Below are 16,977 nucleotides of genomic sequence, written 5' to 3' on the forward strand. Positions count from 1 at the left end.
AATCACTTCTATCTGAACCACTTCTCTTGCCCACTTCCATCACTGCAACACCTGTTGGTTTGACCTGATAACTGCTCTCATATCTGGCAAACCAAGGGGCGTCCAAAACGGCCGTGTGGGGGTGCCTTAAAACCGCCTACCTTCTCTGGTCCAAACAAATCCAGAGCATTCAGGAGCAGAATGTAAAGTTAGAAGGAGGACATACTGACTGCTGCATTGTTGTCAGAGAAGCCAGCACTTCAACATAGCATGTTTCCTTAATGTCTGATCATATAGTAAGGTCACTTTATCATTTCACTCACTACACATCTTACTGATTGATCCTTTGATTGTGTAACAGACATGGTGTGAAGATTTTAGTCATGATGATCTTTCAGGTTCAAATGTTGCATTTCAAAATAAATGTGGTGCTTGAATTGTGCTGCAATTCTACACTAAAAAATATAATAAAATAAGTGAGACACAAAACAAAAAGCACAGGGGGTCACAAGGGTCACTGAATAACTGAAGTATGGAAATAATGCTTATCAGTCACGAGGGCTCAAACAGTTCACCCTGCAGGCAGCACTCGTCAGCGCTGAAAGAATTCATGAGTTCATGTCGTTGTCTTCCTCTCATAACCTTATCATTATAATTTAGTTGAACCTTTATTGAGCCAGGTTCAGGTCGGTCCCATTGAGATTAAGAACCTCTTTTTCAAAGTAGACCTGGCCGAGCAGCAGCAAAAACCCCAAGGCACCGACGGAGACTCAAAGAGAGACAAAGTACAAACACTAACAGATGCATCAAAGAGAACCATCGATGAGTCAAATCTGGGAACCAGTCGAGCTAAAAACATCCACATCCTGTAGAATCTGCTTCCAGGTCTTTCCATTTATATTTAAAAACATTTAAGGACTCCAGCACCTCAAGCTTTCAGTCGTTCTGTGACAGATTCCAGGCTGAGGCTGCAGAACACCTGAAAGACCTTTGGGGACCTTTCTGTCCCAGTGTTTGGGACATTGAGCGTGAAGAGGTCCTGAGGACGCAAAGAATCCTGACTACTACTTTTCTGCATGATAAAAACACAGAGGTGTGTGAGGGAGCAGACGGCCTTAAAGGTGAACCAGTGTGTGAGCCTACGGGTCGCCAGAGCACGCCATCCTACCCGAGAGTCCACCTCACAATGAGTCAGAGCGTTACAGTTTGTTATGAACCTGGAGGGTAGGCTGCATCAACCGTATGAGACATCAGCAGAGTCGCACACAGGGAAGAAAGGTGCAGCAACAAAAAAGTGTTTGGGACGGAGAGCGTAAAGAGGTCCTGAGGACGCCATGAAAGAATAGTGAGCACATAAAGCTGTCATCATGATGTTTATGTAAAGCTTTAACTTCCCCTCGAGACCCACCTGTTGGATCTCTTTTCATTCCTTCTCTCTGTTTGGTCTGACTGTTGATGTTTATTCGGTTGCTGTCTTTGTAAACATCTGTTTTTAAAAGGTGCTGTATACATAAAGTTATTACTATTTTAATATTTTCAAAATAAAGCTTTTCCTCAGCTTGTGGTGACCCAGCATCTTAGAGAGTCGTTTGACTTCCTCTAAAGTGAAATTATCAAACGTTTGATAAAGTCTGTGAAATATTTACAGAGAAGTAAGAAATGAAACGCTGAGTCTACAGTGTTGACAGCACAACATGTACGCAGAAATATATGCTACAAAAATACAACATTTCCTGTTTTTTACCCCCTTAAAAAAAACAGTAAAGTTTTCATGACAGTGAGAAAAAAGACCCAGGTGTGCTGACTCACCTTGCAGATACATCTCCTCTCCTTCCGTGAACATCTGATTGCACCTGCTGCATCGTGCACAGCTGGGGTGGTAGTGCTTATCTCCAGCCTGAAAAACACAGGGCGCACAAAACAGAGCTGACATCACAGGAAAAATGAAGATCAATGACGCCTGCAGGAAGGGCGAGTGAAGCGGAGCCGCTACTTCCAGGAAATAAGCGCCGGTGCTCTACCTGCTCTCAGACACTTTTATTTCCTCTGACTTGTGAACAAAAGGTCGTTTCATCAGACTCTGTGTGCCGCTAACCACACAAACTACTCCTGATCAAACTGTGGAGCCGGCCTGCTGAGGGGGAAAATGTTCAGAAACCTGTCTGCAGGTTTCAGTCAATAAGCTCTTAAAACGTGTTGGAAAGAAAAGTACGACTGTTGTATTAAATAGAAAACTCTGAAAGCCGCCTGTGTGCCTCAGTCACTCTGCCCTCAGAGAGAGTGATCCTCTTTGTGATAACACACACTGCAATCCAATAAAACCTTCTGACAGCTGGAGCACCTGCATTTCCCTCCACGCTGATGAGGCACTTTGTATGCAGAGTGCTCCGTTATAAAGCCGATGTGACTTTGACCGCAGCTGATAAATACCCAAATGAAGTTTCGCCTGCTGTACAACAGTCCTCAGTAACATTTCAGCTGCCAAGTGGCCACTCTCAGATATGGAGACACTGAACAATATTTGCATTTTACTGGAGCAAAAGTCCACATGATGACTACAGCAGAGACGTCACAGCATCGCCGACTCTCAGGGATAATGAAGCATGCAATTAAATACTCTCCCTCTTTCTCTCTGCTTTGAATAGCTGCAATCATTACACCTGCTTTAACAAGCAACTCACACTACTCGCTCAGCCTAGCTGCAGTTCCTCCAGTGTCCACAAGAGGCTGCCTCCAAAAGTGAGTCAATCCCTACAAAGCCCTATGATAAATGTCCAACTTCAGGGCCCTAGCGGTTAGGTCGTGCCACCAAGCAGACGGCCCAGGTTCAAATCTGACCCGTGGCTCTTTTCCGCACTTACTTCTCTCTTCTACTCTGACTATGTCCTTTCAAAATAAAAGCACAAAGCCGAAAAATATTGTCCATCTTTAGGGCATGTGTCCATTGACAGCACTTTGAAAGCCCTAGTTTTTATGTTTACATTATATTAAGGCTTAAAGGGATGTAGAATTAGGGGGCTTTGAGTGACAGGTGGGATGCTTGGTAGAGCAACAAGATGCTGTCAGATGGGGCGACCTCAGGGAGGTTTCCTACTGTCAATGCAAGCTTTGCACCTTTTGTGCCGCTGCTCCTTTGGGGGCCCTAAGCAGTTGCCCGCCTTGCCTGGTGACAGCGCCTCTGTGTCTGCTAGGTGTCCCCTCAGATAATTCAGTCCCTGACCTTTGAACTCTGGGTCGTGTTTGTGCTGTTGGAGTCTTTTGGAGATTTGTTCATGTAAATATCAGACTAATAATCTGTCTCTCTCTGTGAGCTTTATTGGACTAACAGACCGTCCAATGAGTCTGATCTCCAGACATTAGAGCTTTATTTTATTTACATGTTAGCAACAATTAGCCGGTCTCAAAGTGTGAGCAATGACTGGATTCGTTCCACCAGCTCTCCTTCTAACACAAGCTGAAGCTCATTGCGGGGGGGTAACATGATGGTTAAAAAGCTTTAAGGATAACTTAGCGTTTGCAGGTTATTTTCTTCTCTACAGCTCCGCCCTCTCATCCAAATATGGTCACTTATGGCTCTAGAAAACCAAAACACAAAACTGCCAATCTTCACACACACAGTCGACAAACCGGATGGTGACGTCACGGTGGATTGGTCCGTTATTTTTCCAGTCGGCATTCTTGGGTGGCTGATCAGACGGTCTGATCTGTTGGCAGCGGCTCAGGGTGAGACGCTGAAGCCATTCCCCATTGTCACAAAGATCTGCCTTAGTGCTGGATTACTGTAAGCCTGGGGTCTCGCTGTGACATTTTCATACCACTAAATGACACATAACTCTGCGTCTGATTGGATCAGCGTCTGCCGAACAGACAGGCGAGCGTGAGAGCGAGGACACGAGAGGGCAGGGGTAATGTTTGACAGGAACTCAGCTCAGATCAAATTACACACACTTTCAATAAATAATGACCACTTCTCAACATCCAATCAAATGAGCTCTTTGATGTCATGTTGGTGTTTATTTCCTGAGATGGGCGGACCTTAAAAATCAGCTGAGAATTAATCTTTTCATTATCTGCAGTCATGTCAGGAGTCTGTTTGGCTCCAGGATGCGGAGATTACACGAGAGATTATCGAACTACATTTCACGATTCCCTCCAACGCACTTCAAGTGTGTTCCCCGCTTCAGACGGCGTGCAAATAAATAAAAACAAGAAACTAACAAACATTCGATTTCTGTTGCCATGGGATCAAAAAAAGTTGTTAGTATATTTAGTTGTGTGTGTGTGTGTGTGTGTGTGTGTGTGTGTGTGTGTGTGTGTGTGTGTGTGTGAGTTTGTGTGTGTTTGTGGTGTGTATGTGTGTGTGTGTGTGTGTGTGTGTGTGTGTGTGTGTGTGTGTGTGTGTGTGTGTGTGTGTTTGTGGTGTGTGTGTGTGTGTAGTGTGTATGAGTTTGTGTGTGTTTGTGGTGTGTGTGTGTATGTGTGTATGTGTGTGTGTGTGTGTGTGTGTGAGTTTGTGTGTGTGTGTGTATGTGTGTGTGTGTGTGTGTGTAGTGTGTGTCTGTTTGTGGTGTGTGTGTGTGTGTGTGTGTGTGTGTGTGTGTGAGTTTGTGTGTGTGTGTGTATGTGTGTGTGTGTGTGTGTGTGTGTGTGTGTGTGTGTGTGTGTGTTTGCACGTGTTTGTGTGTGTGTGTGTGTGTGTGTGTGTGTGTGTCTGTGTGTGTGTGTCTGTGTGTGTGTTTGCGCGTGTGTGTGTATGTGTGTCTATGTGTGTGTGTGTGTGTGTGTATGTGTGTCTGTGTGTGTTTGGGCGTGTTTGTGTGTGTGTGTGTGTCTCACCTCCAGCACCTTCCCTGTGATGAACTGGTGACACGCCTCACACTGAACTCCAAAGTGGATCTGGTAGTCCTTCTCACAGTAGGGGGCGCCGTCCCTGAGCGGGGAGGAGATGGTTGAACACCAGAGCTTTCACAGTGAAGCGTCGTATTGCGGTCGTTATGGTAACTATGAGCTGCTTACTTGCTGATGTACTCCCCGGTCAGCACTTTGCTGCAGGCCTTACACTTAAAGCAGCCGAGGTGCCACTGTCGGTCCAACGCTAACAGAGCCTGCCCGTTCTTAATGTCTCGACCACATCCTGCACAATCTGCACAGAGCAAAGAGGCATGCGTTAAAAACACAAAGAGAACACCTGCAGAGTGAGATAAAGCTGCTTTTAGGGTTAGCATGTAAAAACGCAGCCTGAACTGGATCACAGCGTCATGAAGGTCTACATTATATCCTGCAGAGTGAGACATCCTGTCAGTTCCGGTCCCAGACACTAGGGGGTGATAGAGGGTAACTATGCTCTGACAGCTGCCTCTTTCCATCATCCACGTCTCTCTTACCGCAGCTCTAAAAGCTTCTTCCACATCAAAGTGGCGTCCCGAGGCTCTTAAAGTGTGAGAGGTCGATTTCCAAAAGAACAATCATCTTGTCATCTCTTCTTTAATGAATGGAGGGTGAAAGTAACACAGAGCCCTCCGCAACCACGGGGGACGATAACTACGTAAGGCATAACGAGGCAGCCAGGATGACGTGAGGAGAATCAGCATGCCTTATTTATGGGTGACCTTGTCTAAAAGCTCTTCAAATGCCAACAGAGAGACCATGTGGGGGGGGGGGGGGCGCAGGAAGAGGAGGAGAGGGGAGAGAAGGAGGGAGGATGAGAGGAGTTGGTGAAGGAGAGGTTTGCGGGCTGCACACTCCCAGCTCCAGAGGAAAGAAATGTATGGCCATGCATTATTCAGAGCAAGTCTTCTCGGCGTTATTCATAACGGAAGACGGCCGGTCGACCTCTGCTGCGTTTAGAGAAGATCGAGGCGGAGGAACTCCCTGAATGATACCTCTGGTTCACTCAGTGATTTCAAGCAGAACAAAGCTGCAGGAAAACTCCTCATAAAGTCTATTCTGCTTCACTGTTCTGATACCGTTTTCATATTTTACACATCAAGTTGTTTGCCAGGAGGAGCTGGAAGAGAAGAATGATACTGCTACAGCCAGCTAGCATCAACTACTGTAAGGGGGGGAGCAGTTGTCCCGGCTCAGATTAAAGTAACAAAGGTCATGATCCCTGAGAATCACCCTAGCCTTTCTCTCCCCCCCCCCCCCCCCCGGCGCCCCCAAACATCATGAGAAAGGGATGGTCTTCCTGTGCCTTTAACATGTGAGGGTGTGTGTTATAGATGATACTCACTGCTGGAGCCCAGGATGTCCTTTGGTCCCGGAGACATGGGCTCCACACAGTACTGACACAGACAGTCCTTCCCGTTAAAGGTCACCCTGTCCCCAGCAGGGAACGGTCGTCTGGAAGCAAAAGCGACAACAACAATCAGTCAACAGGACAGGAGCAGTGGCTGCTGGGTAAGTGTTTATGAGCTGGGCCTGATGATGTGGATGTGTGTCAACACTGTGAGCCTGAGGACGACGTTCAGTCTGATGATTCAAACGTGACAGACGGCAGCGTACTGTACGCTGTCTCCAGGAATTACTGCAGCTGTGACTTTGTCTATCAGCAGAATGATATGATATGAAACACTAAGACATGACGTATAAGATAGGATATGATGTAATGTGATAGGGTGAGGTACAGTACATAACTTTATGATGTATTTTTATTGTTCTTGTGGGTTAAACTTGTCTTTGAGTCGAGTGTTGCAAACATAAAGTTTCTTCCAAAGCATCAATAAAGCACTTATTTATCACTTCTTGCAGGATGTTACACATGTTACATGTTCCACAGATTGAGCGTCAACACTAAGTTTGAAGAGAGAAGAACAAAGTTTCAGGAGTTGACTCTGCAGTGTCGGAGTTCTTGGTCAGATTTTACAGATTTGATGGAAACCAGAAATTTGTTTTTGGCACAGATTCAATCAGGAGGACGGAGCTCGGTCTGTGTCCTCTTTACATTTCATTATTATTGACCCAGTTCACTTTTCAGGCCTCCTTTACTGTTTTCTTGGTTTTAGTCCGGCATGTATCTCTTTAAATCACTAGAGTTAAGTCTCTTTGGGTCGAGCTGTGTTTCATCAACATGTATGAGTGTATCGTATAATGAGCGCGCGTGTGTGTGTGTGTGTGTGTGTGTGTGTGTGTGTGTGTGTGTGTGTGTGTGTCTTACTTGCAGATGGTGCAGACGAAGCAGGCGGGGTGGTACGTCTTGCCTAACGCAGTGACCACCTCGCCCTCCACAAAGTCCCCGCAGCCATTGCAGCGGGTGCCGTGCATGCGTTGGTAGTCCAGCGTGCACAGATAATCTCCATTCTTCATGAAGAAGCCCCCCTGAGCGAGGTCACAGCCGCACACTGTAAGGGACACACACACACACACACACACACACACACACACACACACACACACACACACACACACACACACTGGTGAGTCAGGTCATTCAGCGCTCTGCCTGTTTAACACATAAAGCATCCACCCTTTAAGCAACCCAGCTCCTCCTGCGTGGACGGCTGCTGTGGATGAATCAGCGAGAAATACAACTTCACATCTCTGTGCTTTACAATTTGAAAGACATAGTGAGAGCCTTTCATCAGCAGCATTCACGGTATAAAAAGCAAACCCTGAACCCTCTTTGTTTGGGATCATGTCGATTAATCTGCATCACTTCTGCAAGGTCTTTTTTTGTCAGCTTGAAGGTAGACCGATCAGTGTTTTAATTGTGCAGCTCAGGAAGTGGCCTTGATCTATTTCTGAAGATAACTGGCTCCAAATACCGAACCCGACTCTGTCAGTCTCCATTAGGCTTCCTTCCATTCATGTATGACCTCGTCAACAACACACACATAAAAGACCGGAACAGAAAGAATCGTTGTAACAGAACAAAGGAGAGATTGGGATATTTTAATGTTGGTGTGAGCTTATCTTCTGATCACATCAACTCATGATTATATTTAAAGGAGCAGTATGTAGCTCTGACCCCTAGTGTTTAAAATGGGTACTGCAGTCCAAATTCTAAACATTGTAGAGAGCTGTCTCCCCCCCCGCCCCCTCCTCTCTAGAGTCGATGCTCACACAGGTTGCCATGTGGTGGACTCTGAAGCTTCAGTGTTTATCCAGCTCTGCATCGGTCTGTAAACCTTTCTGTGTTCTAACCTCTCTCCATTTTTCAAAAGCATCTCCAATATTGATCCTAGTTTGAGCACGTTTCTGCTCGTGGAGCTTATTAGAAACATGCAGAGGCTTTTTAGGTCGAGTACAATCACTTCTATCTGAACCACTTCTCTTGCCCGCTTCCATCACTGCAACACCTGTTGACCTGATAACTGCTCTCATATCTGGCAAACCGAGGGGCGTCCAAAACGGCCGTGTGGGGTGTGCCTTAAAACCGCCTACCTTCTCTGGTCCAAACAAATCCAGAGCATTCAGGAGCAGAATCTAAAGTTAGAAGGAGGACATACTGGCTGCTGCATTGTTGTCAGAGAAGCCAGCACTTCAACATAGCATGTTTCCTTAATGTCTGATCATATAGTAAGGTACCTTTATCATTTCACTCTCTACACATCTCACTGATTGATCCTTTAAAGAAATATAGCAAAGAGATATTTCACTTTGACATATTGCAGGGTGGTTAAGGATCTGTGGCTCTTCACTTTGAGGCTTGTCCTGTATGAAACACAAGGGCTTTGACAATGTGTCATACACTGCAGAGTTAGGTGTCAATAGTAGAGAAAGTATTAGCCACAGGAGATGTCGGTCAGCTCGGCCCGTTTAAGGAGAGGCCAAAAAAGAGGCTAAATGTTCCTCCACCTGCAGCAAACTGATCAGCCATTTGGGTCTGCAGGCTTCGAAAGAGACAACAAATAGAGAAATAATTACATGACAGGCCGTCCACTGTGGATACAAGAGGAACTATCCCTTTAAGCAGTAAAGATCACATGAGCCACGTCGGCGCCTGGGACTATAACGGCCTTTAGGAAAAGCCACAGCTCAGACAGACAATATGACATCCAATATAATGTGTGAGGAGGCTGCACCTAATCATTCTTACGCAATGAGCCGGGCTAAATCCTGAGGATGAATGGGAGAGAGAGCGGGACGGAATCAGGTTTAATTGCATTAAGGCTCAGGGGTGATGAGATTAGCTTGTAAGCTAACGGAGCGAGAGAAGAGTAGCCTGTGAGGTCCAATGACAGCCATCACTTTTTTTTTTTAAAGACGCGTGCATTTAAAGAAACCGCATTTCTGGAAAGTTATTGAGCAAACACACGAGTATGAAATCAGAGTGAATGCATATTTGACTTTTTTTATTTCACACCCCAGAGCTGTTGTTTTGGATTCACCTGCCAAGTGACACTTTAACCTTTCAGTGTTGATAAGCGCCGTGAACCTGCCATGAAAACAACAGATGATTAATTCTAGTCCTCCTCCAGGTTGGAGACTGACAACAGCACATCTAAAATTAGAGAGTCCTGGAACTCTTCGGGCCGTTTAATCTGTCTGCGTGTCTGCTTTGGCGACGGCTATCTCGTTTGCACACACAGAAGGCATTTATATCCACTTGTAAAGGACAGAATTAGGTGTTAATCTCAGTGTTTGTGTGTGTTATTCTGGGCCTTTGGTGAACTAAGCCAACCTTATAACAGCACTCCAGTCACAGATTAACCACGAGGCCTTCAGCTGGTCCAAAAACACAAGGGGACTGATTGGGCGGCTGCATCGCGATTTAGCAGGAAATGCATCAGTGATGAAGTAAGAGCAGAGGGATTGTAAGTGCTGCAACTTTTCATAACAGTCTGGATGGTTCTTTAATTAACGTGCAGGCCTGAAAGGTGAAGAGCAGTCATGACATCATATTTCTATCTTGTTGTGGACTGTACCTTTAAGACATACTGTGTTGCTAAGTTACTTGGGGAGTGATGTCACTCGACCTTGTTTTTAGCCTTGAAGATAGTTTTAGGGCGCTTCTGCCTGTAAGCTCCTACTTTCCTTATGGCTCTAAGTTTATCAGGGATGTGAGGGTTTGTGTGGGTCCCTCATGTCTGATAAAATAGTAGCCGTACGTCCGGGCTTTATAAGGTTGATGTTTAGTTTATAATTGTGGAAACCCCACACACGTGTGGTTGTGCACTTTGGCTAACTTACTGTCTCTAAAACACTGTTAACCAAGAGGCACTGACCTGAACCGTTACATCTGATACAAGAATCTAAAACGTTGGTGCTATTCGAGTTCAAATCAAACGATACTGAAACCACTGCAACAACAAAAGAAGTCCAAGGCACCAAATATTTGTTGATTTCTTGATTGATTTTAAAGGTCACATATTCTGTAAAATCCACTTCCCCATGTTCCTCTAACTCTAATATGTGTCTCTAGTCTGTCTACAAACCCCCCAATGATGAGAAAAGTCCATCCTCTCCGTCTTTTGCCTGCCTCACTTTTCAGAAAATGTGTGCTCAAACAGGCCGTTTGGTGATTTTCCCGTCATGACATCACAAAGGGCAGTAACCCCTCCCCCAGGTGGGTGACACTCCCACAGCTAGGTGTTTGTTCTGCCCTGAGTCTGCCTTCTCACCGTAAACAATAGGACATGGAGAGAGACACCCGAGACACCCAAGCCCTTCCTGAGAGGGGGCGTGGTCAGACACAGCTCATTTACATATTTAAAGGTACAGACACAGAAACAGCCTGTTCTGAGCAGGGCTGAAATAGAGGGGTTCATAGACATGATCAAATACAGGATCAGAGTGGATTTAGAACAAGAAACTTAACACACATGTTTTGAGGAGCTCTGAGACTTCTTTACACTGGTGGAGTTTAAATAATTATAGGAGGAGAATATGCGACCTTTAAGACCAAGAATTGCAGGCAAACTCCTGCACTGTCTGAACTGTCCAAATATGTTTGTAACGATTTGATACCAAAATGTTTTGATTGATTCACTAACCCTCAGTTCTTTAGGACATGATAAATCATTAAAATAACACGTATCAAAAAGTGTAGAAGGATTGAACATTTTGACGACCTTATCGGGACCTCATATCTTACTCACTGGGATGATCGTCAGACACGTGTGGATTAATGTGTTGTTTGGCTGCACATTTATCTTTTGCCGTCAGATATTGGACTCTAATATTCCTGCACTTTATCGCACTACATCACAGGAGAGGAAGATATTTAATAAACACACAGCTGCAGTCGGCTCTGGCTTCATGTTCTGCATGAAAGGAAGCAAACGTCCTATTATTATGACAGCATCAAAATTAGCTCTGAATGTTAAAACCTCACACCTCAGCAGCCAGTTTTCACACTCAACGCCCACGTTTCTCTCCACTTATTCAGACGAAACACTTGTCCAAGCTGTCGGAGGACTCATTTCTAAATCGTAAACAACTGATTTTGAAGACGGGTCTTTTTTAAGAACAATCTTGGTCTCACATGGAGAAGGACCGAGCCAAATCACAAGTAGTAAACACTGTGACACCTACCGTACACCTGATATCTAATAACAAGAAACTCATTCAGATATTAAGGAGTAGTGATGCTGCTGCACCACACAAGACGTGATGTCGTTACAGGACGATGAAAAGTCAACACGCTCTGAAGTCTCACGTCTTCAGGAAACTGCACAGTGGCGATCGTGCTGTGCACATTTCATGTAAATGAAATGAGGTGACACACAGATTACAGCCTCTTACATTTAGTATATTAGCATCGAGCTCTGTTCAGAATGTGACTCTGACTTGTTTGTGGGGTTACAAGTCTCAATATTATTGATGATGATGATGGTAATGATGACGATGGTTTTGCTGATAATGGCAACTTATAAGATGGTTTCTACACTGATTAGAGCTCTCAAGAACTGCTGTACTTTGCCTCTGTGCAATGCCTGTCAGCACCTGTGTGTCCAATCAGACTCAAAGCTGATTGTTTGCTCTTACTGACATTGTTCCCTTTTTTCTAGATCCTTGCTTGTGTTGTACTTACTCTCTGATGTACGTCGCTTTGAATAAAAATGTCTGCTAAGTGAATTGTAGAATTGTTACAGGCAGCTCATGTTTATGAAAACTGCTGACCCACCCCCGCCAAACTGTACCTCAAAATCACAAACCTTTTACACATTTTCATCATCGGGGTCTTTTCTAAAAGGTTTACCAACATACAGCAGGGTAGAGTCAATCTCTTTAGAGCTGTCTATTAAAATATAAACTCTATAAATGACCAGAAAAACACAAAATTTGAAAATATATTCAAATTGTTTGACTTTCTGTTGGGTCTCAGTCCTTACTGATTTACACTTCATCAAATCCACGCTGTCAAATACGTTGTAGGTTTGCATTTCCCTGTGCCTTCGCAGAAGCCGGTGCACATAAGCCTGACCTGCACCTCCTTAATAAATGAAACTATGCATCAAAATAATGCCACAGTCCTGGGATTGGTCCGCTGGGTAGCATCGTATTTCCTGCAATTAAAACATTTACAGTATCACTGCTGTTTCCAAAATTCATCAGAAAGAAGAAAGCTACAAGCCGGTATCATCAACTGCTGAACAATATTCATCAGCTCCTACTCCTACAGAATACACTCGGTTGTAGTTCATCGAGTGTCCACTAGAGGCTGGCCGCAGAAGCTCATCAGGTAAAATGTCCTGTAGCACTTTAATGATAATAAAGTTTCAATTCTATTAAAGGAACAAATATTAAAAACTCAACATTTCAAGGTGGGTTCCTCACTCTGGTTTTGTGTTTGCAGCCTCTTAAGTGACTCTACAAGTGGAATCTCGGTCAGGTGAGAGTAAGCTTACCTTTACAGGTGAAGCACTTGAGGTGAAAGTGCTTGTTCTGCACGCGCAGCACCTCGCCCTTACATGGCTCCCCACACTTGTAGCACTGGATCAGGGGCTTCTCTGAGGAGTGGTGGTGTGTGTCCTGCGCATGAGCCACTGCAAGAGAAGAGACGCCGACATTAGGACTGAACCGTAAGGCGGATGAGTCATCGTGGTCACTGATCGTAGTCGTCACTGCAGCTTTTTCTAACGAAGCTTTTTAAGGTGCGTTCATGTGAGGACACGCGCTGCACCGGGACCTGCGGCAGCATCACTCACACAAACACACACACACACACACACACACACACACACACACACACACACACACACACACACACACACACACAGCCGAGATAAAGAGCCTCTGCTGAGACGCTGTCAGAGTAAAAAAAGAACAACATTGAGCAGGACAGCTCTACTTCTGATTCTCAGCCCAGATCATCTCCTCAGAGAGCGCAGCCTAAAAATAGTGCGTCTGATCAGAGGATGGAGGGTTTAAAACGCTGAGGACAGCAGGGACACGTAAACACAACGCTGAGAGGGTATCGATAGGATCACGGTCATTACTGAGTTATTTTACTTTCATCGACAAAAACTAAACTATCAGAGGCCTTTTGCTTCCACGGCTTTGTTTATTTTCCTAAAAGGGAGGCGTGTCCAGAGAGGCGGCTTACAGTGCGTTCCCTTTACCGCTAAAGTGGGATGTCCGAGCTGGGAATGACGTCACACCTGAGTTGACCACGTTCCAGTAATGAGTTGGAAAGAAGTCGGCGAGGCAACACTTTGTCTCCGAATTCTGTCTGAGAAAAAAGTCAGAACTAGAAAAATGTTTTTTTCAGGGTCTCTAATCCTCACAAACAAACAAAAAATCCTTGTGTAAAGATTTGAGAGATTATTTGAACTCTGCACATTTTGCATTATGTGTCATAAAACTTTTCAAGAAAACAGTCCGCTCCCCCCCCCCCCCGCACATTTACATCATGTTTTTCACTGAAAAATAATGATGCAACCACGGGACATCAAATGTAATGATGAATGGTGTTAAAGACAGACTTAGCTTTCAGCTGCACACAGACTGAAGTCTCCAGCTTTTCAAGATGCTCTATTTTTAGATTCATTTAGTCAGAATAATGTTAAATATAATTCCTCTGCTGTCAGGAGGATCGTTATCAAAGGGTTAATAAAAAGGTCTTATTATAAAAAAACATGTAAGTGACTAAAAGCTGCAGATCATCTGTGCTGACAAAAAGCCATTTTCAGGCTGCTTTATTAGCTAAAGTGTAGTCACTAAGCTCAGCCGTCATCACGTCTTTGTACATTATTTTTGTTTCAGTGACGGCGTTATATTGGCGTTCCAGTCTTTCAGGTCACATTGTGTTTAGGAGTTGAAAAAGCACGGCACAGCGGGAGAGCTCCACATACACACACAATCAGACATGCACACACACACAGCGCTGTTCTCCCCCACTGGCTCAGCTGATCCCGTCTCTCCTCTGTAACGCTGGCGGTACAGAGGGGGGGGGGGGGGTCACTTTGTCCCCCCATTACGCCTCCATGTCGTAAATATCACGTCTTCAAACATCAGTCCGTTTAGAGCTACTGAGTCTGTTTTTTACTTTAGATTTCAGGTGTTCAGCAGAAAGCAGAGCAGAGGAGACAATAAGACTGAGCCGACCTAACGCTCGTTCTGATTGGATATCTCACTCTGAGGAAGCTGCAGAGACAGAATGAGAACGGATCAGCTGTCAGATGTCTGCCTGTAAAAGCATGAACAGTTCTAACAGTCGCGCCTCTGAGCAGATATGAGAAAACAGAGAGGAGAATCTGAAGCAGAGCAGCTTTAAAAAAAAAGATGAGGTCATAGTCTCTCAGTACGCAGGGACAGCTGTGCTTTGAGCTAACGTCAGCATGCTAACATGCTAACATAGACACTGTAATATGTTGAGATTTAGAAAGTGTAACTGAGGGTTCATGTTGGTGCTGGAGAAAAGGTCAAAGGTCTTTAAGATCCACGATGCAGACACCAAAAATGTCTGACGTGTTTATTCCCCAGGTGGATGTTGAGATCAAATCATCTCAAGAAACTCTCCGGGAAACAAGAACATCTGTTTGAAACTTTAAGAACAAAACTGTTTAAACAACAATGCAGCAGCCAGTTTGTCATCCTTCTAACTTTCTGGTGCATGCTCTGGATTTGTTTGGACTAGAGAAGGTAGGCGGTTTTAAGGCACCCCCCACACAGTGGTTTTGGACGCCCCTCGGTTTGACAGATATGAGAGCAGTTATCAGGTCAACAGGTGTTGCAGTGATGGAAGCGGGCAAGAGAAGTGGTTCAGATAGAAGTGATTGTACCCGACCTAAAAAGCCTCTGCATGTTTCTAATAAGCTCCACGAGCAGAAACGTGCTCAAACTAGGATCAATATTGGAGATGCTTTTGAAAAATGGAGAGAGGTTAGAACACAGAAAGGTTTACAGACCCATGCAGAGCTGGATAAACACTGAAGCTTCAGTGTCCACCACATGGCAGTACCACCTGCAGTACAGGACTGCAGTACCACCTTTCGGTTATGTTGTTGTGTATTTTGAAATGTTGTGTTTTACTTTCAGGGTCACCGTAGGATTCATGTTCAGTATGAACAATTCTCAATAGGAGAAAAATAATGACATGATTTTCAGCCATCTTAGAAATCTAAAGACAGAGAGGACATGTTCATCTCTACGAGCAGTATCAGATGTTTTCTCTGGATTCTCTGGATATCAGCCCCTGCTCAGTAAAAGTGTGTGTTTCCAACAATCACACACACAGACACACAGACACAGACACACTCACACACTGTAAATGTAAATATTACTGCAGTGCAGCACTGCACACAGTCCATCAGCTGTTTTCAAACCAGCAGATTATTTTACATTCATGAGCTCCAACAACCGAGGCAGCGTCTTTCTTTCATCCTCTCAGTTCTCTCTTTTTCAAACAAAGACACACACACAGACACACACACACGCTCACATGAAAGGGTCTTTGCTCTTTCTGCTCTTCTCGGAATCATTAGTCTGCTCGGCTAAAATAAGACTCCAGCAAAGACACAGAAATAGCATCATGGGCGATCGATGGTGGACCAAAGAGAGACATTACTCTGGATTATTGATGACTGAGGCCGGCCTTACATCCACCTCCTACAGCCGCACTGACTGTACGACACTGAGACAGCCTGATCCCTGCAGAATCAAATCAGCAAGAGAGCTCAGACTTCACAACTTTACTTTCTTAATGAGACATTTCTACAGACTCTCCGAGGGCCGCCTGAAAAGTTCTAAACCAGTTTTAGGCATCAGCCTGATCAAAATAAAGGAACTAAGAGGAGATGTGACACAGTAGAAGAAGAAGAGAGGACAACAAAGGGTGTAAGGACTGTGATTAGGGTTGCAGGTTGGATATTGTGTCTGTGATGACACTCAGCAGGACAGTGACTCATCAGGATCCAGACTTCTGTGACTCTGAACTCATCTCAGCCGCTCTGTGTGTGAAATCACACCTCCACAGAAACACACAGGGGCCATCTGCAGGGTGACTGCACTCTGCAAAAACATGCAACCAAACACATCATTTAAAGACCTGCACACATTAATCAAGGTCTGACTTACAACTTTTCTGATCTGCTTTGGAACATTTCTTCATTTTTAAACACACCAAAAGTGTTTTTACCTGAAGCCAGATCAGAGGGGGGATCCTGGTCTGTTGAGTTTAAAGTCAGAAGTTTAATGAAGCTGCTTCTCTTTAAACCTGACTAGATCGCCATGGCAACTGACTCTGAACTCAAACCCTACTACCCAGCCAATCACAGGGACATGAAACGCAGATGTACGTCCGCATTCTGCTTCCTTGATGACGGTATTCTATAGAAACCGTCGTGTTTTTTCGTCCCTATTCTGACATTGAACTGCACAACAAGAAATGTTTTCCCTTACACCAAAAGATCTGGTCTGCTTCTCTCTGTTTCTTTTGCTGGTTTTTCTGTGACGTAATCGTGACGTGTGCTCCAAAATCAGTCTCCAAATGAGAGATGAGAGAAAATGATGGAATGCATGAACACCTGGGCTTCCTGAGTGGATCTGTAGTGTCCAACCCCAAACGTTCACCAGATGTGTGTGCTCCCTCGTCCAGCTGGGGTCACGAGACCA

General features: G+C 44.8%; 1 protein-coding gene across 13 annotated transcripts in view; it reads right to left on the reverse strand.

The window, feature by feature from the left end:
• Window positions 1–16,977, reverse strand: part of ablim1a (actin binding LIM protein 1a) — a 53,889-nt gene that overhangs the window by 14,251 nt on the left and 22,661 nt on the right. For all 13 annotated transcript variants that reach the window (XM_061040609.1, XM_061040602.1, XM_061040603.1 and 10 more), the window contains exons 2-7: window positions 12,771–12,908; window positions 7,136–7,319; window positions 6,212–6,321; window positions 4,996–5,122; window positions 4,816–4,909; window positions 1,789–1,876 (exon numbers count right to left, since the gene is read on the reverse strand). In XM_061040609.1, the coding sequence (XP_060896592.1) occupies window positions 1,789–1,876; window positions 4,816–4,909; window positions 4,996–5,122; window positions 6,212–6,321; window positions 7,136–7,319; window positions 12,771–12,908 (741 nt within the window). The remainder of the gene's footprint in view (window positions 1–1,788; window positions 1,877–4,815; window positions 4,910–4,995; window positions 5,123–6,211; window positions 6,322–7,135; window positions 7,320–12,770; window positions 12,909–16,977) is intronic.

This window comes from Labrus mixtus, chromosome 6 (assembly GCF_963584025.1).
Source record: "Labrus mixtus chromosome 6, fLabMix1.1, whole genome shotgun sequence".
Classification (NCBI taxonomy): domain Eukaryota; kingdom Metazoa; phylum Chordata; class Actinopteri; order Labriformes; family Labridae; genus Labrus; species Labrus mixtus.